General features: G+C 44.8%; 1 protein-coding gene across 1 annotated transcript; it reads left to right on the top strand.

The window, feature by feature from the left end:
- LOC101947396 (maestro heat-like repeat-containing protein family member 2B) lies at positions 1-23457 on the top strand. Its single transcript, XM_065579432.1, has 26 exons — positions 1-108; positions 3431-3553; positions 4087-4249; positions 4807-4905; positions 6189-6340; positions 6880-7023; positions 8840-8932; positions 9403-9472; positions 9585-9698; positions 10719-10792; positions 11056-11178; positions 12256-12339; positions 12969-13113; positions 13586-13626; positions 13950-14091; positions 15117-15169; positions 17750-17857; positions 18225-18344; positions 18597-18719; positions 19627-19779; positions 20585-20611; positions 20937-21059; positions 21471-21550; positions 22034-22169; positions 22338-22433; positions 23317-23457. Exons 1-26 carry the CDS (start codon positions 1-3, stop codon positions 23452-23454), a joined length of 2832 nt encoding a protein of 943 aa, XP_065435504.1. The 3' UTR covers positions 23455-23457.
- Positions 23458-23714: the final 257 nt, after the last annotated feature.

The raw sequence follows: 23714 nt of genomic DNA, 5'->3' as shown, positions 1-23714 counted from the left end.
ATGGATTACCAAGATAAGGGCAAAATTGCCCTCAGGATTGCCTTTATTGCTGAGACCGAGCTGGCTAGCGTTGTGACAGTTCTGCTAGAGAAACTGCAACAGGATGAGGTAGGGCAATTTCATGAAATTACATCTGCTTTCCATGTGTCCACACCAAATTCTACCTGACTTCATGGGGGTATAGGGGAATGCATGGGGGTAATTCAGGATAGAACTTGGCCTGGCGCACCATCAGTATAATCAGTATTCACCCTTCTGTCCTCAGGCATAAACTCAGAATGCAAAATGCTGTTATTACAGATCAGGATGATATAATGCTCTATAAAGAGAGCGTTGTCCTTTTACACGCAGTGGAGTACATGGGCTGGATATAGTAAAAGTACACTATAGGACTTGCAGGAAGCTCTACCAATAATACTTTGCCCTTCTTTAGCATCTTCATCCAAAACTCTTAAAGCACTTACCTAATACTAATGAATTAAGACTCACAGCACCCTTGTGAGAATGGTAAGCATTATCCCCATTTATGGATGATTTGTGTCACAGGGAATTAAGTTACTTGCTCAACACCACTTAGCAAGTTAGTAAAAGAATGTGAATAAAACCCAAGTGAACTGACTCCCTGCTCTAAATCCTAGGCTCATTAATTATGCACGTGCGCAGTAGTGCAGAATTCCCCTAGGAGTAATATTCAGACCCCTTTTTCCATTTATTAATACTTGCATCCAACAAAGTCCATTTCTCTATTAAGGGCCAACACAGACGGCATTTTAGTTTCAATTAAAGTACTAGGAGGCCAAGATAAGCAGTTCAGTTCAGAACTGAACTTGGCCTCCTAGTACTTTAATTATTTGAATTACTCAATTAATTATGTTAATTAATTTGATTAATTACTTGAATTACATAGTGCCTATGTATTCATAAGTTATCAGAGACAATTTTCAATTAAACAAATCCTCCTTCCATTTAAAAATGAAGGGAAGGAGCTTCTCCCCAGTGGAGCTCTCTGGTATGATTGCAGTTTGCAGAAGCATTCCTTTTCAAGCAGAACCACTGGAATGTTTAGCCAGTCAAGGGATCTGATTGGCTTTGAACATTCCAAAGTGCTTTATGACCTTGGCATGCAGGTCACATAGATTTAGAGACTCACAGGAGACAGAGATGGAAAAGACCTATTGGAGCATCCAGTCCATTTCCCTGCTAATGCAGGTAGGGTTACCATATCTAAGAAATAAAAAAAGAGGACCCTCCACGGGCCCTGGCCCCGCCCATTTCCCCACCCCTAGCCCCGCCCCAACTCCGCCCCTTCCCCGCCCTAACTCCGCCCCCCCTCCTTCCACTCCCAGCCACGGGGAAAGGGCTGCCCCAGTGCTACCGGCTTCACGGTTTGCCGGGCAGCCCCCAAACCCTGCGCCCCCGGCCGGCGCTTCCCCAGCGCAGCTGGAGCCTGGGAGGGGAAGCGTCCAGCCGGGGGCGCAGGATCTAGAGGCTGCCCGGCAAACCGTGAAGCCAGTAGCGCTCGGGCTTTGGGCAGCCCCTATGCCTCCGGACCCTGCGCCCCCAGCCAGGCACTTCCCCTCCCGGGCTCCGGCGGCGCAGGGTCCGGAGGCACGGGGGCTGCCCGAAGCTGGTAGCGCTCGGGTAGCTCGGCTCTTAAACAGAGCCGAAGAGTCAGGGGAGGAGCAGAGCCGCCATTTTCCCGGACATGTTCGGCTTTTTGGCAATTCCCCCCGGACGGGGGTTTGACTGCCGAAAAGCCGGACATGTCCGGGAAAAAGAGGATGTATGGTAACCCTAAATGCAGGAGAATTCCCAGCAGTCATTTTTCACTGTTTGGGCCAAACTAATTTTAAAATCCCCTAATGACTGAGCTTCCACCACTTTCCTAGGAAGACTATGTCATAGCCTAATAGACCTGTCTCACAGTTGGGGCATTTTTCCTGTTATTAAAGTCTAAATTGTATGTCTTTTTTTAGTTTAATCCCATTACTCCTAATTTTACCTAAATGTATTATACTAAAAAATTCCTCTCCCTCCTTGGTGTTCACACCCTTCAGAGAGGTGTATGGTATTATCATGTCTCCCTCATAGTCATCCCTTGGCCGCATCTGCCATAGGCAGCTCTTTCAGGCTGTCTTCTGAAGTAGAGGTCTGCTTGGGCCCAATTTTTAAGCCCAACCTAAATGGGCCCCAAGCAGAAAGGAGGTGGTGGTTGGCAGGAACATGCGGTCACGGTTGTGCCGATCCCATGGGCTAAAAGAGGAGAGCCGACCTGACCCGAGCCCAAGAGGGGTTTTCTCATCCAACCTGACCCTGACGCCTGTAGTCAGGTCCCGTAGGATTTGGGTCAGGTTGCAGGGCTCTATTCAGAACTCAATTCCGCCACCCCCCTACATTCTTTTTTTGCTCCCCCATGAATTACTTCCAATTTCTTGAGCTCTCTGGGAATGTGGTGCTAGAAAATGCAACAATCCAGATGCAGTCACACCTCAGCTGAACAGAGAGGAACTGGTGTCTTCCTGCTTTGTACCATGATCCCTGTGTGTAAAAGACCCAACCCACATGGCTCTTTGTGGGAGCCATCACATCTTGCATATACGTGTTGACTTTGTTTTTCACTGTCACCCCCAGGGCACTTGTTGCTTCCCACTTTTCTCCCTCCCATTATGTCAGTTACTTCTACCTCCTTTCCAGATGTGCTAGTTGGCAGTTTTCTGAAATGAATCTTGTTCTCTGCTCAGGTTTTTAATTTCTCTGTGTCCCTCTTTAGTTTTTCTCTGTCCCAGCTGATACCACAACTCCTCCATATTTAGTATCATCTGTGAATTTCTACACTGATGGGCCTCATAAAAGACACCTTCGAGTGTGCGACTGTCAACGTAGATCTAACTGCTGAGCTAATTTCCCCTAGGAACTGTTGAGGACGTACTGCGGGAGTTGGGTATTTTGTAATTACAAATTTACAAATTCTGTCTGGAGTGGATAGAGCAAGGGCGAGGTGCTCATTTGTATTGTTTGTTTTAAATAAATGAAACTAGCTAAGGGGGCAGTGAAGGGCGCTTATTCTGGCTCTTTTCTCTCCAGGAAGATTAAAATATGTAAATTACTCGGCTGCTTCTGAAGTGCTGCTAAATGCAGTGATTGTGGAGGGCATGGCATGTTTGACACCAATTAAACCAATGGCTGACTTGTGTGAGCATGCAGGCTGAGGAGTCAGGCTGGCCTCGTGGCTAGGATTCTGGATAATGACTCAGGAGACATGGATTCTCTTCCTGGCCACGGACCTGCTCTGTTATGATAAGACTTGGGCTAGTCATTTCATGTGTGGATTGTAAACTCTTTAGGGCAGGGGCTTATTAGCCAAATTACTGTGTGGTCATCAAGAAAACCTTTTTCCAATTGTTTATTCTCTTTTATGTTTTGTCCGCAGCGAGACAGAGTTGACATTTACTGTGTCCTGGAGAAAGTATTACAGCAGGACATTGGGGGCCTAGAGAGTAGGCTACTGAACAAAATAATAACCCTGGCCTCAAACCACATGAGAGAGACTCAGGTAAGTTAGTTCTCCCGAGATACTAATCAAAGGAGCGAAAGCTTTAACTAATTAAAACTCTCTTTTTTGGGAGGGTAAACTATATACTGAAACAAAAATAGATTCTCCTGTTAGAGGCCCACACCTTCCTCCAGACCAAAGCCCAGGTCCTAGACAGCACTTGTGCACATGCATAGGATGGGAGAACTCACATGCAAAAGTTACACATGTGCTTAAGTGCTTTGCAGGATCAGGACGCGAGACACATGATATCAGACACAGAGACGGGCCTATGGTTTCTTAATGAGCAAGTCTTTCCTGAAGTCTACTAGGGATTTCATTATTGATCCTGATGTTATGTGGAAGGCGCTCTGATACTATCGCGATAAGTAGCAGTATAAAGCCCCAAGACTAATGACTCTCTCCACAGAAAGTTGGGAGGTTCATTCACAACTTATGCACAGAAATAAGGACTTGACTCATATAAACAACTCTGGCTAGTGCAACCGGCTTCAGTCACCTCAGTCTCTCTCTCTCTCTGGTTTTTTTTTTAGGAAGCAACAAATGAACTAAAAGTGGCAGCTAGCAACACCTTAGTGACCCTGGCCCGCTGCTATTTCTATGAGGTGATGTACGAGCTGCAGTGTCGTCTGAAACTACTGGGGCTGCCTGAAGAGTTTACTTTCATTACACTGGGCAACCTGTCATCAGCCTATGGTATGGTAACTTCCATCTTTTGTTTCAAAGTTATTGTCTTTCATTTAAGGACAGGGGATTACTCTCTCTACCTAAAAATGTTACAGCTAAACAGAGCTCTGTTTGCGTGTGTGCATGCGGGTGTGTCTGGGGAGAGACACAAGATTAACTGCTGTTGCTAGTTCTTGGCTTCCAGATCATGAGCTATCCAGACGGAGGTGCAAGCTCTAACTTATGTCCCTGACTGAAGTTCTTTGAGGATGGGAATGAGTGGAAGATCAGGTCTAGTGGAGCTCTTCTCCACCCCACTTCTCATCCCGCCCCAGTGCTCTCTCCCCTTACTCTGGGAGTGAGTTGGCCATCGGGCACAGCTGTACACTGGTGGAGGATTCCCCTCTTCAGGGTGAATCCCCCACTGGCTTTCAATGGCTGCTTTAAAGCCATTCTGCTCTGCTTACGCAGCACAAAATGGCCTCGGAGCCCATAGCATCCTGCCCCACAGTGTTTCTAAGTGTGTTGTAAGAAGGCGGAGAGCAGCTGATTATCTTTCTTCCTTCTCTTCTGGCCTTTTTCTGCAGCACTTAAGTGTATCCCTTATGTGGGAATGACCCTGAAGCGCATGTTCTCCATGTTGGGGTTAGTCAAGGACAGCAGGCTGAGACAAGCATTTTGTGGTGGTAAGTGCAGCACTTACTGGAGGTGCCCAAAATGGATATTGAGGGGGTCTTGGTACAGATTGAAGTGACTGGCCAAGTTTGCAAACAGGCCCTGAACTGTGCTCCCTGCCCTGGATTGCACCAAGTGCTGTGTTCCTTGGCTCCCGTGGCACTCAGTGAAGTTGAGAGTGCTCCGTACTTTGCAGGAGGCGCTGAGCATTTGTAAGTTCAGGCCCTTTATGACTCATGGATATCATTTAAAATAAACACACACAAAGGCTGAAGCTGCCCATCTGCCAGGAGGCTCCTGGGGGAGGAGGTGAAGGGAGCAGTTTTCATTACTGAACATCTAAAAATCCCCTGTTTCCCACTCCTCCACCCATTCTCTCTCCTTAGTTTCTTTATCATCTCCTTTCACGCTCTTTCTCTATCTTCTCTTCCTCTCCACTTCTCTCTTCCTTTGCTTTTCAGGTGATGCTCAGTAAGGGGTTAATCCTGTGCCTTTGAGGTAACTGGGAATTTTGCCATCAACTTCATAGAGAACAGGATTGGGGCCTAATTCTTCTTAGCAAGGACACTAGATACACCAACTTTTAGGGCAAAGTGCTCCCCAATACCTTCAAATCCCAGTAAAGCCAATGGATGTTAGGGGCACTGAACATCTTTCAGACAAACTGTAACTCAAGATGAAATCATACAGTGTTAGGGTTAACTAAACAATAACTGCAGAGGACGCGAGTCATTCAGAGGAGAGCTGGTTGAAATATTTTGATTTTTAATTATATTTTCCATCATTTTTCTTTCCAAATTTGATGAAAAACAAACCTGAAAAATGTCAATGACAATTTTGATCAGGAAGTGTGTATCCAGTGTTTTGGAGCAGCTAAAGAGGTGGCTGAATTGTTTTGATTTTTGAAAAATATCAATGATTTTTATACTTTGCAATTTTGAAAAAAAAAACCCTATCAGTAAAGATTTTTAATTTAATTTAAACTGCTTTTTCAACCAGCTCTAATGAAGAGGTAACAAGGAAGGGAGAAAAAATTTGTCTTCAAATGATGGTAATTGAAAAAAGATTGAGAGAGCTGCAAATGTAAAAGCCTTTTCAGAAACAAGACATGGAATGGGGGGAAGAGAAATAGCTCCAAATTGATATGGGATTTCAGCGTCTAGTCCTGAACTAAGCAGTAGCTGCCATGGAATTGTAGTAAACTTTAGGCCTGGCTGAGTTCACTGATAAAGCAACTTCTCCTCGTTACTAATACGTCCTTTTCACATTGCCCGTCTTCTCTCCTTCCATACAGTTCTGGAAAAATGGTCAAGGGCAATAAATCTATATTTGTCTAACTGGGATAAGAACACATTCCCCAGCCTGGGTACATTGCGATTCTTCGATACAATTCTTCCATTCTATTGTCATGTGACCAGCAACTGGCTGAAATGTGAGGAGCTGAAGGTGAGAATTGCTGATTTTCTAAACCTTTAGCAGAAATTGTAATGTTAAATTCTATGTGTCTGTCACTCTCTGTGATGATGGCATTTAATGGTAGGTCCTTTTGGATGGAACAGAGTGTCATGTAAAACATCTAAACCCCATATATTTATAATGTCACCACATCATGGAAATTCTGTCTGCACACAGTGTACATAGCTTCTAGTTTTATGCACCTAATGTGCAGATGAACACGGGATAGTGGGCTAAATTAATTCCTGGTATAAGTCCATTCACCCCAGTGGAATTACAGCAGTTTTGAGTTGGCTGAGAATGCATACTAATCTGGGGAATATTTTCCCTGGTATAGCTGTGAAGTGCATTAGAATATAATCCTGAAACCAACCCTACGAATCCCGGTTCTTTACCAGGAAATATTGAGATAGGGCCGTTCCTACAGTGGAACAAGGGAAGTTGCACTCATTAGAAGTAGAAAAGGTGTGCCCATTGGATGATATTGAATGAATTCTTAGGAACATAAATTCTGTCTCTCATCTATGCAGCTCAAGCAGGCCGTCATCAAAGCCCTTGGTCCCATGATGAGCCTCCTGCTACACAAAGAGGAGCATCACGATCGGATATTTGAACTGATCTCATGGCTCCTTGAGCAATATAAGGAGGACATTGATGTTTTTCACGTCACCAAGGTGAGGTACCCCTCATTAAGGTAACTGTCTATGCGTGTGCATGTATGAACTGCATAAGGAATTTGCTGCCCGTGGGGTTTCCTGGTTTAGACAGTGACTTGTTAGATAATAAATATCTACACGAGTTCTGGGTTGATGCACACGGTGACCCAGGCAACAAGATTTGTAGGTAAATGCCTCTTATGAAAAGCATCCTCTGTTTCTTGGGGAGGATGATAAGGAGATAAAAAACAGAACACCTGCCCCACTCCCCAACAAGATACTCCCTCCTTGTGATTTCCCAGTACATCCTGTCAACTCTGTGTCTCTATTTTAGATCATAAACTCCTCACAGCAGGGGCTGCCATATGTTGTCTCTGGTCAATACCAAACCCAACTGTCAGTGGTTGAAAATTAATACTAAGGAGGCTTGAGGGTGATTGCTTTGGCTTATATAACTAAATCAATATAAAAGCATTGCCTGTCTATTTCATCTACCGTTCTATGCAGTGCTGTTGTAGCCATGTTGGTCCCAAGATATTAGAGCGAGAAGGTGGGTGAGATAATCTAATTAAAGATATTGTCTCACTCCCCTTGTCTCTCTATTTCATCTACCTCAGTACCACATGAGCAAGAAGTAATGGGCCATATTCTTTCTTCAGTGGGGCTACACAGTTGTAAATGAAGTCATGAGACAGCTATAACTACTTGGTAGTGATAGTTACTCACCATCTCTGATGGTTGAAGCTTTCCGGCACAGAGTATGTGGTCACTTTTGGGGTTGAAATACCCATGATTTGGAGGGAACCAACGCATCATGGACTTGTTTGATAGCATCAGGGCACTACACAACTGCTTAAACATAGTAAAATATGTAGATGGCATCAGAGACATTCTGGAAGCTTCAAGCAGCAAAGGAGAAAAGTGTTTAGATGCAGGAAGGAATTAGATTTTCACCTTTTTTATCAATCAGCTGGCAGAGGACATAAAATCATCACTGATAAAGTTGGCAGATGAGATAAAAATTGGGGAGTGGTAAATAATGGAGAGGACAGCTCACTGATTCAGAGTGATCTAGATCACTTGGTAAACTGGGCGCAAACAAACAAACGTGCATTTAAATACGGCTGAATGTAAATTTGTGCATCTAGGCACAAAGAATTTAGGCCACACATACATGCTGGGGGATGCTGTCCTGGGAAGCAGTGACTCTGAAAAAGATTTTGGGGGTCATGATGAATAATCAGCTGAACACGAACTCATGCTGTGGCCAAAAAAGCTAAAGCTGGGATGCATGAAAAGGGGAATCTCAAGTAGGAGTACAGTGGTTATTTTACCGCTAAATCTGGCACTTGTGTGACTACTGTGGGAACACTGGGTCCCGTTCTAGTGCCCACAATTCAAAAAGGGGGTTGATAAATTGGAGAGGATATTGACAGAAGAGCCACAGTGATTAAAGGACTCATATTTTATAATGGGCTCTTCAGTCTAGCAGAGAAACTTGGTCCAATGGCTAGAAACTGAAGCGAGACACATTCAGACTGGAAATACGGCGTACATTTTTAATGGTGAGATAATTAACCATTAGAACTATTTACCAAGGGCCGAGGTGGATTCTCCCTCACTGTTCTTAAATTGAGATTGGGATGTTTTTCTAAAAGCTCTGCTCTGGGAATTATTCTGGGCAAGGTCTATGGCCTGTGTTGTACCGGAGGTCAGACTAGACAATGGCAATAATCCGTTCCAGCCTTGGAATCGAGGAATCCCCTGAAGCTGCTTCAGTCACTACATATTGCTCCTGTGAGTGCCACCATCTGACTTTCACCCTCTGTTGCAGAGTCTGAGCCAGCTCTTGGAGGTCTCTTGTGAATATAAGATCCCTCTACCTAAAGAGAAGTTTCAAGCCATCTGCAGTGCTCTGCACGTCCAGGTGAGGGGTGGTTTTGCTTGGATCCCTTGAGCTTAGGCCCAGCAGAGCTGAAGCATATTAACAATAAAAATCTATCGAATGATAGTGCAGAGCCTGGGCACCTCCTCATGCCTTACTGATTTCTGCAGGCTCGGGAGTAAGCAGGTAGCGGTCTCATTTTCTTAGCTAATCTCCAGCTCCGTTTGTAAAGTAATTTCACATAAGCCGATTATCAGGGGAGTCAGAGTTGTATAGTAAAAACTGTGGCTGTGTCTTGATTCGATCAGCTCTGCTGCTCAAAACCCTTTAGCTTCTCTTATCGAATGTATTGGTCATTGTGTTTGATTCTTGCTGGGCATTCAGTACCATCTACCTGGGGTTCAGACCTCTAGTTGGACAAGTAGGAAGTGGAAGCTTAGAAATTCATTGAACATTTTCTTTTCAATTGCTTCTGATTAGGTTTTTTTTTACCCTTTCCTTTCTTCCCACAGATCTGTTCTCAAGCTAAGCCGCTCAGCACGGAAAATCACGCAGAGCTGTTGGATTGTGTCGTTCTGCTAGGTAAGGGGAAGAGACTCTGAGTTACACAGTGGTTTCCTTGTAACTTCCTTTGTCAGGTCTGGTAAGAATAAGAGTTCTGTTGTCAGTGAGGACGTGATTTGTTCCCTTGCAGCCCGTTCTTCTCCTGATGATCTGATCGCATTTCTGCACTCGCAGCTGGAGATTGAGAATGAGGCTGTTCGTGTGGCCTCTTTGAATCTGCTCAGAGCTATTGTTGGCGCCGACTGTAAGTAACACAGGAGCAACTGTGCCAGCTGCCCTCTTGGCCGACATGCTGAGGGTTGAGTTGGGGACATCCAGAGCAGGGCCGGCTTTAGGAAGTGCTGGGCCCGATTCGTGGGGCTTGTGCTCACCAGGTGGCGCTCCGAGTCTTTGGCGGTGGGTCCTTCATTCGCTTGTGCCGCCGAAGAGCCGGAGGGAGTGAAGGACCCGCCGCCAAAGTGCCGCCAAAGACCCGGAGCGCCGCTGGGTGAGTAAAAATTAAAAAGGCCACTGGGCACGGGGCCCTGTTAGGTGTGGGATGCGGGCCCCTCTTAGGCATGGGGCCCGATTCAGGAGAATCGGGGGAATCGGCCTAAAGCCGGCCCTGATCCAGAGCTAAAAGCATGAGCTACTATAGATTGAGCTAAAGAACCAAGGCTTTGTAGGCACGGCAGGGCTCTAACAGACTCATCGCCTCTGCAAATGGGGCACAGAGTCTCTATAACACACAGTCACCAGTGGTTTGGATCTCCACTAAGGGACCAAATGCTGCCCTAAGTTACCCCCCTATGGCCACCCAGAAATCAACAGGTTCAACTAAGTGCTGAATGTAGCCCAAGATATTTTTCAACTTCAAATACAGAAGTTAACTTGGGGCTAATGTATGTTAACAATAATCAGATACAAATAAAATAGGACTCCTGACTCGATATTCGTCAGTATTCTACACTGTAGACTAGATTCTGAGTTCTGTTCTACTGGTGTAAACACAGATTAACTTCAATGACCTCAGTCTATCTAACGCTTTTATAATATTTCCATCATGGTAGTATGATGGCACTCGTTATAGAAGTGGAATTACTTTAGATTTACACTGGTGTAACTGAGACCAGAGTCTGGTCCTATGTTTGTCCCACTGATTCTGTAGATGAGAGAAGCTCGGTACTATTCTTAAATAGGGCCCTTTGAAATCCAGGATTAATTCCAATGTGGAAAGTGAGTGAGTGGAACAAAGAAGTACTGTATACCTCTCCTTATCTTTCAGTGCCCGAGACAAGAGTTAAAAAGTTTCTGATTGTGAAGGCAGTGAAATCCACTTTCAGTGATCAGAATGCTACGGTAAGATTGTGTGTGGAGCAGTGAAATATTTCAGTTTTTTTCAATGATATGGGATGAATGGATATCTGGGTGGAGCTTTCATTCAGATCCAGAGGAGAGACTGCAGACTAGAGAAGGCATGTCATTCTCCTGCCAGTGTTAAATGTATCCACGTTTATAATCTAAGGAGATAAACTCAAAAGCATAAGGACTCTCATATTCTATCTCCTATTTCAGGCAGAAGGGATAACAAGAACTCTTGTGTGTAATCTCTACCCTTGCAGGTGAGGAAGGCAGTTCTTCATTTCATCAGGAGGCTGCTCAGTTCAGGAAGTGTGGAGAATTGTGCAGCATGGGATATGGTAGCATATGTTTTCCGCGAGTTCAGTGTGTCCACCAGCAAACTGGTAAGGAGAGTTCTTAACACTTAGGACTTGGTCCTACCACACTTGAATGCTGATTGCTCCCCTTGCCTTCCGTGGGAGTTGTGACTCAAGGACAGCTGGACTGAATGATTAGAGCCAGAATCTGATCAGTTATATTGGTGTAAAGTCAAGGTAACTCCACTGACTTTAGTGGCGTTACTCTGGATTTACACTAGTGTAACAGAGATCAGAATCTCACACTGGGTCTTTACATCTAACAGAGTTATCTCGGTTACTCAAACCTCTGATGAGACATTGAAAATGCTGAAAACACCATTTTTCAGTGAAATGTTCTTGTACAAGGAAGCACATCTTTTTGTTTTCAATAGACTCTCCAGAGAACATAATGCTGCCCAATTCTGTGGCTGTTGAAGCATACCTAAACTATTAGCAAAACACCGAGGTTATGCAGGCTGCATCCCAGACTGTCAGGAGTCTGGAAAAGCTTGCTGCGTATTTCCCTCACTACATACTCTACTCTACATGTACTAGTTTAAAAATATCTTCAATCCGTATTTCTATCCATGGACACAGCCAGGGGCTCCAGACACTTTGTGCTCCATGACTGGATCCATGATATGTATTAACAGAAACAGTTCAACTTTACAGTAAGTTGTTGATAGACTCACACTCACTACACACAGAATGACCAAGCTGGTTGGGGCATCAGAACAAACAGAGTGGATCCTGCTGGTTCTGCATATTTATTTCCACTGGGCAGAGGCTGAATGTTTTTCCTCAGAGATAAAAAGATGAAACAGTTTTTTTCAAATTTAAAAAAATTGAACACTGTTGGGGAAACTCTTTTGTGTTCAGTGAATCATTCCCTTCACTTTAGGGTTTTCCTAAGCCTGGGATCTGACCCACCAGTTGGGAGTTTCTATTATTCTCTTTCCTTCAGACGTTTGTGCACTTCCAGTGCAATATAAAAGCAGGCATAGGTCAATGTTCAAGATGGCTTCGTAAGAGAAGGACACTGATTCTATAGCCAGTGTCTTACTACTAGCTAATAAGTTCTATATAGCTATCTCACAGCAGGGTACAACACTTCTCATCCAGGCTATTCAGGAAGAAAGCACTATCCAAACCCTGTGCATTGACATCCTGCAATGTCTGGACACCTCAGTCAGTGGAATGACCCAAGTAAGTGACCTGTTGCTACTGCTTCTTGAAATAGGGACATTCTTCCTTACGTTCCTTGTACCTCTCCACAAGGAAGCTTTTTGCACAGTCAGCATAATGGAGGAACAGCATATCAAATTCATGTCAGGGATGGTATGGCCCCTTCATCATGGAGTAAGTGGTTCACATTAGAGAAAAGATATAAAGCAACTTAACTGGAAGGAATCATGTTGCAGAGATCTTCCTTTAATTCTTTCTACTGTCTGAGTGCAACTTCCCCTTAGATCCCCCATGAATACTTCTGATTTGGTGATCCTGGATTTGAACAGATATTGGGGCTGAGACTGTGCCTTATATAGGTCTGTAAAGTTCTGGGTGAGTTTCTGGTGCTATCTAAATAGCTCCATAATGCTCTAATGCAGGGAAAGAGGATTCACCAAACTAGGCAGTGTATTTAAAAGACAGAGTGCGGGGGCACCGGCCAGGTAGAGTGAGATGTTGGGGAGAGAGAGATGAGGTGATAGGTTAGGGAAGGGTCAGTGAGGAATAAAAGGAGAAGCTACATGACAGGGAGGGATTCAGACAGCAGGATACTGGAGGTGGGGGAATGGAACTAGCTGGGTACTGAACAGTCTCGCTCTTCTCTGCAGGTGTTATGGCCAAGGCTTCTGGAGTATGTGGTGCCAGCTCAGTACACGGGTACTTTGAAGCCTCTCTGCAGATGCCTTAGGGAACTGGCTGAGAAAAAGCAGCAGGAAGGAGAAGAAGCTGCTTGCCTCGACTACAGTGGACCAGGTTTATAACAGAAACTCTTTCATGTATTCTCTCCAGGCACACTATGAAATGAACAGGTTCAGTCTGCTCCAGTTCTCTCGTCTGCAATCAGGAGGCTAAAATGAATGAGGGATGGTCTTGTGATTACAACATGGCCATGGGAGGGAGCTAGGAAATGTGGGTTCTGTTCCCAGCTTGCCACCAAAATTCTGATGTGACCTTGGGGGAAATCACTTGATCTTTCTCTCTCAGCTTCCCCACTTGTGAAATGAAGGAGTAATTAATGCCAACCTCATAGAGGTGCTGTGAGGCGGAATTCATTCCTGTTTGTAAAGCATTTTGAGATGCTCAGACTGAAAGCACTATGGAAATGCAAATTATTATCAGCTGTATTCAACATTGGTGGGCACGTTGGAAATGGATAGGTGAATAACATTGGCAGGACTCTCTGCAAAGACTGGCATAATTAAAACTATTCTGTTTCTTTCCCTAGTGAAACTCCCTACACCCCAGGGGCTGCTGGCGCGACTCCTGGTAAGTAGACCATGAAAATAGGTTTTCTGCTAAATGTGAAGTGGGACAGTTAACTGTAAAAATCGGTATTATAGCTAGATGCTTATAGACAGGCTGAGCAATGTGTATGATTGGGTCTCTCTCTCTCCACCCTCTCCTGAGACACACTGTTCTGCATCCTCGTACTAGCTAGAATGCTTGCTTCTTCAGGAAGACACTGCAGTAGAAGCAACAACTCTATTGTACGGTCTCCACAATGAGAGACTCTGACCTATTCCCTCCTTCAGGAACAAACTGGTATTGTGCTGACAAAACTTAGCCTGTTCTTTCTCTCTCATTGACAGGTAGTAGCCTCATCCCCTTATGAAAGAGAAGGACATGGATGTGCTGCCTTGCAATTACTGAAGGCCCTGCACCACAATATCCACGCAGCAGTGGGTGAGATGTGGGTACTGAAGATCCCACCTCTGCTGCAGTACATTGAAGGTAAAGTGCTAGTTAGGAGGAGTGCGGTCCATGGAGAATAGAAGGGAAGCCACAAAATGCAGCTTCCTATTGACATGTGTTGTGCCATTCCTGCTGCAGTACATGGGAACAGTGGGGAATTGAAATTGGGCTTCTAGGCCCTCACTTTTCCTTCACCTGGATAACTGGGAACCACTGGGGTAAAGCCAGAGTTGAACCACTGAGGCCAATTCAATCAGGGCAGAATCAGGCCAGGAAGGTTTCAGCTGAATGGAAATTCTACAGCAGTTCCCCCCACACCTTTGTTAGGTTATTAGTTGGGAAGGTGAATACACATGAAGCTGGAGGTTAGTGAAATATTTTGGAGTTACATATATAGTCTGATTTTGGAAACTGAATTTTTCTGAAAATTAAACCCCATGTTTACGTTCAAGGGTGATTCAGTTAAAAAACCCAGAGTTTTTCTTTCTGTAAGGAAACCCAAGCCATAAAAGCTAGGTTGGCCAAGTGGGTGCCCTTTGTAGAATCTAGGTATTCTGGGCCTAAAAATGTCTTTCACCAATTTTACAGTGGTATGGATCTATTGACCTCTGTGGAAAAAAAACCTTCAATCAGTGTAGGCCAAGGGTAGGCAACCTATGGCACGCGTGCCAAAGGCGGCACGCGAGCTGATTTTCAGAGGTACTCACACTGCCTGGGTCCTGGCCACTGGTCCGGGGGGCTCTGCATTTTAATTTAATTTTAAATGAAGCTTCTTAAACATTTTAAAAACCTTATTTACTTTACATACAACAATAGTTATATATTATAGACTTATAGAAAGAGACCTTCTTAAAATGTTAAAATGTATTACTGGCACACGAAACCTTAAATCAGAGTGAATAAATGAAGACTCGGCACACCACTTCCCATTTAGCCTTGAAAGCCCAGGTACGTTACAGCTTGGCAGACCAGGAGTTTTAGAAGGACTGATTGCAAAGGAGATACCTGGGACGACTCTTCTTGCTAACCTAAGTGACATTATTGTTTTCCTTCCTCCTTTATAGGAAACAAAGAGAATTCCCTCGACCATGAACAGTGGGAGCACATGCTGCTTCAGGTACAAGATGGCTTTCAGCTGTATTGTCACAGCCCTCCCTCCCCCCTCCAAATGTATCAGCTGGGGAAAGAATAATGATAAATTATACATTATAAGCAGAGCTGGTCAAACCATTTCATTTGCAACTTTTGTTCAGTGAAAAATGGCCTTTTTTATTTTCATGGGACATTTTCAAATTTTTCAGGGTTTTTTTTTTGTATGTTTTTTTACACAAAACAAAGCAACCCCAACCCAAATAGAAAATGTTTAGTTTTTTGAAACTGAAGTTGATTTTGGGTTTTTTTTTTCCAGTTGCTTTTCTGTTTGTCTCCTCCCCGCTCCAGCTTTTTCAGTCACGAAGTGGAAGAGGGGGAAACCAGCAAGGGGACCAGGGATAAAGGGAAGGAAAGAGGGAAAACAAAGAATTGAATAATGGTCATTTTTGATTTTGAAAAGCAAAATATTTTTTGTTTTTTCACTTTTCATTTGTGTGTTGAAAAATCAAGAAAACAAAAAAAATCCCACTTGTTTTGTGAAATGGACTTACTATTGTTCAACCAGCTCTAGTTATAAATAATTCTGTATTACCACTGGGAACAGCACAAAACTTAACCAGAAAACCAGCATGCTAATGGTGCTAATGCATCACTGGGGGACATTTAAAGGATTCTTTTTTTCTATTTGCCACTCAAAAGAAAATTTGCTCTGAGAAACCCAAAAAGGAAAAGCGACAAGACAAGGTTTGGTGACTGTATCTCACGGAGAAGCCTTTCTGGTCAGAAAGAGCTCTTTACAGCCTCGTGTAAATCCAGACAAGGAACATTTTTATGGCGAGCGCTGAAAATGAAAGGACAGGATCTAGTGACAAATAAGCCCCAGAAGGTTTGGAGTTCCATTTGGGGTTGGATTACACTCTAGAATTTCCCATTCCAGATCCAGCCTCATTTGAAATTCTTTGGGCTAAAAAATCAAAGAAGATTAGGTTCTCTTGTGAGGTTTCTGATATTTCCTGGCTGCTGTTCAAAATTCGGGCCTGAAACAGCAAAGTGCTGAGAGTTACTAACCTCTCGCTGACTTCAATGGGAGTTGAGGGTGTGACCCCAGATCCTTTGGGTACCCAGTGGCAGAGGCCACAGGAGTGCATAGGATTACCAGGATTCCCTGGATCTGATCTCCATATTATCAAAGGGTGTCATGTAAAGCCTTTACTGGATACCTGTGCCACACAGATCATCATAATCATAGCACAGTGACTGGATGGATAATATATAAGGCGTTATGGTTGTATACTGAAATGTATGCTTTTAAGGTCTGTGAGTAGGGGCTGGTCACCAGAAAGTGATCAATAAGTTTCTTTCAGGCAGGAGATGCTTATCTGCCTGAATGGCTGTATGTAGATGAGTAATTCTTCACAGTGGATGCTAATCAATAGAGCAACATTCTAATCAAGTGATTGCAAAGTCTCCAGAGGAGATTTGATAAAAGAAAAACAAACAAACAATAGGGGATACCCCGTTTACAAGTGAAGACAATGGATGCTTGGAACTATATCTGGAGGTCCAGAGGTATCCTGTACCAGGTATCCTTCACCTATTGGACGAACTGCCAGCTCGCTTGTCTCATGAATGGAGGATCACATTTGGTTTGGGTGTTTCATGCTGGGAGAGAGATCTGGGGGAGCTATCCTTTGCGAGACAGGGGAATGTTTGGTTATCTAAGTTTAAGCTCTAGAAGTGTGTTATGATTTTATTTTTATGTAACCATTTGGTTACATTAATTTTACTTGCTGCTTCTCAAATCTCTGTCCTTTGTGAATTAAACTCTACTTGTTTTCACTATAAACGTATTGAAGTGAAGCATAGTTGTTTTCACTCTAAACGTATCTAAGTGTGTTAAATGGAGCGATGATGCTGAGGTGACGTCGGTGACATGGTGTGTAGCAAACCTATGAATTCTGTGAGTGTCCAGTGGAACAGGGGCTGGACATTCTCGGGATGCACAGAGGGCTCGGCGGTTGGACTGGACTGATTGCTTACCTGTAGAAGGACAGTGGAGCCTGGATGGGGTGAGAAGGGCGTGCTTGTGTTTCCTGTGGCTGGCAGAGTCAGGAGCTGACACCTGGCAGGCACAGAGAAGGCTTCCTCATGCTAAGGGCAGGTGGTAGTGAGGTACCTCACAATCGTGGGGACCCTCGGGAGGTGGCATAAAGGGTCCATAACACTTCAGAGAAGGTACCTGGTCCTTCATAGTCCAGGGCCCTTTGTTCAAAATTCATTAGACCCATTCTCCATCCACTATAAAATCACTCCTCAATGGTCAGATTTCTTGGCTCCATCTCATTCTCCAATTCACTGTCCATCTGGGTTTGGGGACTGAGAGGAATCATCAGGCAAAGGTTAAAGAACAACAGGCAGAGGAAGTCTGGGTTGTTGATGTTTATAGTTGTCAATAGGGAAATAATCTTCCCATGACACCTGAATATTGGAAAGTTTACAATAGAGAACAAGGAAGAAAAAAAACACCAAACAAACAAACAAACCCCACAACAACCCCCAAATTCTTGCAATTAACCATCTGCTTTAACTCTTGTTTTACACTCAGTTCCTAAGAACATCTCTGGAGATGATAGGCGACAGTGCCTGGAGCAGCCAGATAAGCCTTGAGTTGAGCCAGCAGATGGCCGGCTATGCCAGCCCCTCCAAAGAGAAGGTTTGTTATCTGTTAAGGCTTAGTTTCTAGTTCATTTCCCTTGAAATTCTGACTGGGGGGCTGCATAAGGCTTCTCTCAAGGCTTCATTACTTTATATTTTATTCTGCATATAAAATTTGTTTTTAGTTGTTTCCTGCTCTCTTGCCGCCCGCCCGCCCGCCCGCCCACCCTTCCAATATTTGCTTGGACAGGCTGCTTGTCTGTACTGCATTGTTGGTTCTCTGGCTGGGCTAGATGATGGGATGTTTCTGCGGTCTGGATGCTTGGACTTGGCTATCGTGTTCCTTCCTGAGTGTTTCTGAGCTGGGTCTGTACTGACAGGCACGTTGTGTTACTGATATCTCAGGGCTGGTCTCTTTCTTTCAGAGTTTCCTGTATAAGGCGCTAGGAACGTCCTTAGCAGTTTGTCAGGACCTGGTCCATGTTAAATCACAGATTAATACATTTCTGACGACAACAGATTATACGGAAGCCCCTGAGAGAGAGGTGAGGACTCTGTCCCTCTCCCCACTTTACCAAGTAATCCCTGAATGCTCCCTGTGGGGCTCAGCTCTGAGTTGGCCTGGGACAGACGCCATTTTGCTTCATATCCTCTTCATTGCTATTTCACTCAGCCCCCGCTCCCCATGTGTCTCAGGCCTCATTGGCCCTTTACACCACTTCAGGTGAAAGGAATGGAGTCGTGGGGTCTATCAGGCACCTGGTTAGATCCTAACCAGTATTTTTCTTGGGTGACAGGGAGTCATTTCCATCCTCGCATTGTCTGCTGAGAGCCACTTGGACCTCACCTTGAACGCACTTCAGGAGTTTGGGGCTGCAATGAGCAAGGTTAAGATTTCTGGGTTCATCGGCCGCCTGAAGGTAAAGGAGCCAGGGGCTTCTCTCAAACTTCCTCTCCCTTTAAATCAGGGGCAGCAACCCTGCGGTAGTGTCTGCTCTGGTCAGCTAGCATTGTCCCCCAATGTATGCGTTCTACGTGATGCCTGCAGTTAAGCAGAGAGGAGCACAATCTGGAGCTGGGGTTCTCTCAAATGATTTTTATCGTCTGATGTCTTTTCCATGCAAGCGACTGATGTAGTTCCCACACATTGTGCATGGGAGGGGCGCTCAAGCCATGAGACATCAGATGATAAAAATCATTTGAGAGAACCCCAGCTCCAGATTGTGCTCCTCTCTGCTTAACTGCAGGCAGTCTGTTGTAAAATGATGGTAGATACACTGGACTAGATGACGTCCTGAGGTCCCTTCCAACCCTGATATTCTATGATTCTAAAACTGGTAAATATCTAGATGAGTTGATATACCCCCGAAAGACCTCTGCAGACCCTCAGGGGTACACAAGTACCCCTGGTTGAAAACCACTGATCTGAAGGATAGAGCAGGAGACTAGGCCTCTGGGCTTCCACTGCCGGCTCTGCATTTACTCACTGTGCAGCCTTAGGCAAGACATTTAGCACCTGATCTTGTACCCACCAGTGTCAACGACTAAGCTCTCGTGTACTTCACTGCTCTATGCTCAGCATTTTAGGCTCTCTGTGTCAGAGTGACCCGTGGGAATGATGGAGATACTAATAACTCCCTACCTCACACAGTTATTATATTGCTTAAATACTGTTTGCAAGTGGTTTGAGATCTTTGGCTGAAAAGAGCTTTGCAAGTGCAAACTGCCATTGCTGCTGTGAGCAATTCCTCAGTCAGCAGTAGATCAGAATTCCAAGGCAAAATGAATCACAAGAACTTGTCTCTAGTGACGTTTCCGATTGTCTAGGACTACCACCGTGGAAAAAGAGGCAAGACTCGCAGCACCCTGATGCTGACATACAGCAACGTGGCTGTTCACGCTCCAAAAGACCAGCTTCTCTCCCGAGTAGAGGCAGACATCACAGGGAACATCCTTCACCATTACAGAGCCAGTTGTCAGGTAAGAGCTTTTGTGTGATAAGTGTTAGGGGCATTACCCTGAAGTTATAGCATTGCCTCTGAGTTTATAGAGAGAGGGCTTGTATTTTCTAAAACTCTCCTTTGAGCAATGATTTGTCACATAACTCAAATTTAAAACTGTAATGGACGGAGCGTGAGCTGTCACATGTTGTATCAGTTTTGTTGCTCTTCTTTGTATTTTCTCTAGTTTCTCTATATTCTTCTGAAATTCTGTAGACCACAGCTACACAGTAATTCAGATGCGGTCAGACTCAGGCTATTCAGGATAACACTCTAACTCCCCTAATATGTATGTGTATCTAGTGCTATCTTTCGCTACCCAAGAGAGACTAGTGCTAGCTTGTATTTAGTTGATTTGCTGTCACTCTGTTTCTTGGACACACTACTTCCCTTACCTCTTATCTGTCGTCTTGTTTGTCTGTGTGCTCCTTATTTCTGTTCCCTAGGTGTCTGACTGCTGGCACTGACTCTCATCTCCGTGCAACCTCTCCACGTCACTTTGCCATTCAATTCTGCCCTGTCTGACTGAGACTCTCACTTAGGCATTGTCAAAAACAGTTGAACCAAACTGATATCTTCTAGTAGTTCACAAATGCAAATATTATGTAGTGTGGCCCCTGATATTGACCTCTGCAAAACACTCCCTCTGGACACATTTCCTGCCTTTTGGAAGATTTAACAATAGTAATTTCTCTCTGCTCCATATTCACCCGCCAGGACATTTTGAGGATGTGTGTTATGTTGGACATACATTGCTAAGAGCTGTTTTGCATTTCGTTTTTCAGGTGCTGGGCATCACTGTTACAAACAAGGTAAATTCTAAATAATCTGCTCTCAGGTCTTGCATTTTCTATACACAAGTTGCTTGTTTAAATTGCACAGAGCTTGATTTCCTTGCTACATCAGGCAGGAGTTCTGGTTGCTCTGGTGTAAGTGGACCTGGATTTATTTGATGAACCTGGGTTTTCTTTTCTTCTGAGGTGGGTGCAGAGCTGGGGTCCTCTGCCTTCTGGGGTCTGTGGACACCTCTCTCCTCTCCTGAGGCTAGATTTAATTCCTGATCTTTATCTTCTGGACTCTGGTTCTCCTCTCAGTTTCTCATCCACATCCTCTTGTTTCTCCTTCTGGATTATGTAGGACATGTACCTAAAATTAACCCTCATCCAGAATGTCACGGAGATTAGCTGTGCCATCTTGGAGACCGGAGACTCCCAGGAGTTTGAATTCTCTTACAAACAGGAGCTCCTTGGCTACATGCTGGTGAGTGATTAGGAGCTTTGAGGACTGAAGTACAAAGGAGTTTGTTGTAATGCAATAAGACTGGTTTTCCAGGGAGATGTTATTTTATCCATTGGCTGTGACTGTACTACTGCAGTCTCATGAGCTACCTGCATGGCACCCGAATGCTGGGTCCACTCTGAGCTCAGCAGGGATGCTGACATATTGTGGGCTGTAATTGGAAGGAATGGCTTGTGTCTGGTGAGTTATCTTTCTGTCCTCCGTATAGCCTGCAGATGGCCCTACGGTCCATTTCAGAGGCAGAGAGCCTGCTGAGCCCGGTGTCTGTTTATTACAGGTCTGGCATATGGCCCTATTTCAGGGTGAGAGAGGAAGACCTCTCTGCCTTTCAAATCCATTTCCCATTTTTATGTCCCTATTAATGCATTTCAGGACTTCATTAAAAAGGAACCACTGGATTCCCTGGCATCTCCAGTTCGCTACAAGGCAATTCTTGCCATTGGACATCTGAGGTAGGCTATTTTCTGCCACATTTCCTGGCACTGTGATGACTTCTTATTTGTTAATTCAGGAGTGTCAGGTTGGGAGCAGTCTGATGCCTGCGGGGTTTGGCTCACATGCTGCTCACCAGCAGAACTTCCATTCTTGAGGGTTTGAATGTGTCCATTTGGAGGTTTGTGCTTGAAAGACACAAGACTGGAGGTTGTGGGCCATGCAGTACAATGGAGAAGAGTTCAGATGGGGAGGGAGGTATCTGGCTAGCTGGCAGGGGGGAGGAAGCTTGTGGGTTTCTCTAAAAAGGGGACTTGAAGCTTTAGCTTTACTTCTAGATGAGCCAATACTTAATAGCGGTGTAAAGAGGTGCTCAGCTGCAAAGTGAAGGGTTGTTTGCATTTGGGGTCTAGACTGGGGCAATCTCTAGCCATTGGACCCACTCTTTTACTTGGAGGTGGTACTGAGTCTAATGCATGACTTTTCTCTCTTTCTTCTGACAGCAAACTCAAACCATCTTTGACCCTGGAGGAAAACCGTGAGCTCCTTGATCAGTGTTTCAAAAGTTTATTTCCCCTTCCTCCCTTGGAGGAGACAAAAGAGGAAGGCGAGACAGCGAAGGATGCTCTGCATATACAGGTACGTGACAACAGTTCTCCTCTGGCACCATCCACTGTATTTCTGCCCAGCAGGCACTGGGTGATGGCAGTCACACATGGCCTCCCTGGCAAGGTTATGGTTAGCTTTCCCCGGCCCACACACACAAATGATCTGTGATGAGCCTCACTCCTTCTCTTCTGGTTTCAGTCACTGTACGTAGGGTCCTTGGAAGCCCTTGGCAAGCTAATGAAGACTTTGCTGGAGGAAGAACCAACCGCAGACTGGTTCCAGGAAATGTTTGAAGTGAGTAGACCATTGAACGGCGGTGGAGATTGTTTCTTGTGTTACAGCAGGGAAGAGTCAGAGATTTAGGGGGTCAAGCTTCAGTTGTGGAGGAATTTTCCACAACGGAGTTAATTTTAGGGAGAAAGCACTACATTCTTCCTTGTGATAAGTGGGCATGTGCCCCATTGAAATCCACGGAAGCTATGCCATTTTATGCCAGGGCTGGATTGGGATCGAGTTCTTACAATGGAGTTGACACTACTTGGACCGGCAAGAAAATCACCACTGCAGTAGCCAAATCCAAGAGAACCAGTTGAAACTGATCTCTTCTTCGAAGAGGAATTCATTAATATTGAGTTAAGCCCTGTGTATGGAAACTCATTCAGAGGAGACTTCCTGTTCCTCAGACATGAACAGAATATCCTGAAGAGCTGAGGGGTGGGGAGTTTGATGCACCTTCAGTATAAAAATGAAGTTATAAAAGGAGCTGGGCTGGGAGGACGTCTCTGCTCTTATTCAAATAAGTAAAAAGAAATGCTCCTCTCTGTCATTTTGCCACTCGACGTGGGAGAAGTTGCCCAGGAAACAGACCACAGCAGCAGACATCAAACAGCATGCAAAGTGCTAGACAGCTCCCATCAGACAGTCTACAGCAGACATCACATACACGGGCCCAGATTCATCTCTCATGTACCTCCTTTGGCTTCAATCACCAGAGGTGAATCTGGTCCCTGGGACTTGTATATCTAAGAGGCTCTTCCATTAGACATGTGATTCCTTTGCTACACCGAGGTCAGATGCTTTGGAGAGGGATTTTAGTGACAATTAAACCTGTTTAAGAGGAACTTTTGGGAGGGATTTTCTGGTACTAACTCTGTCCATTCCTCTGCTCTACCAACAGCTACTAAGGCCATGGGTCAGTTCAGAGAAGGAGTGGGAGAGAGAAAGGGCCTTGCAGGCCAGCACCCAGCTGCTGACTGCCTATCAAGAGACAGTTAATAGCACAGTGAGTATAGCCTCTTACTCTTCCTTGAGCTGACTTCCCTGCTTATATCAGATCTGACACTCTACGCAAATGCATGACAAACTCTTCCAGGGCAGCAGCTGGGATCTCAAGGTGACTAAGATCCCCTCTGCTTCCAGAAGAGAGAGGTTTACACAACAATGCTGTGACCACACTCCGGGCAGACTGCAAGAAGTAGAGGGTAGACAATCCCCCAAACTGATGGCTTATTCTCTAATTAGATTCACCAAGTCAACAACAGAAGAGCTCCCACCCTAGTTAACAAGATGCCAAAC

Source organism: Chrysemys picta, unplaced genomic scaffold, assembly GCF_011386835.1.
Source record: "Chrysemys picta bellii isolate R12L10 unplaced genomic scaffold, ASM1138683v2 scaf289, whole genome shotgun sequence".
NCBI lineage: Eukaryota > Metazoa > Chordata > Testudines > Emydidae > Chrysemys > Chrysemys picta.
This window is presented reverse-complemented; position numbering and strand designations above follow the sequence as displayed.

Excerpts from the sequence above, each read along its gene's own strand:
- LOC101947396 (XM_065579432.1), top strand. The coding sequence starts at position 1 with ATGGATTACCAAGATAAGGGCAAAATTGCCCTCAGGATTGCCTTTATT. Across the intron at positions 20,612-20,936 it reads GCATCACTGTTACAAACAAG|GACATGTACCTAAAATTAAC; the intron begins GTAAATTCTAAA and ends TGGATTATGTAG. Across the intron at positions 22,170-22,337 it reads AGGATGCTCTGCATATACAG|TCACTGTACGTAGGGTCCTT; the intron begins GTACGTGACAAC and ends TTCTGGTTTCAG.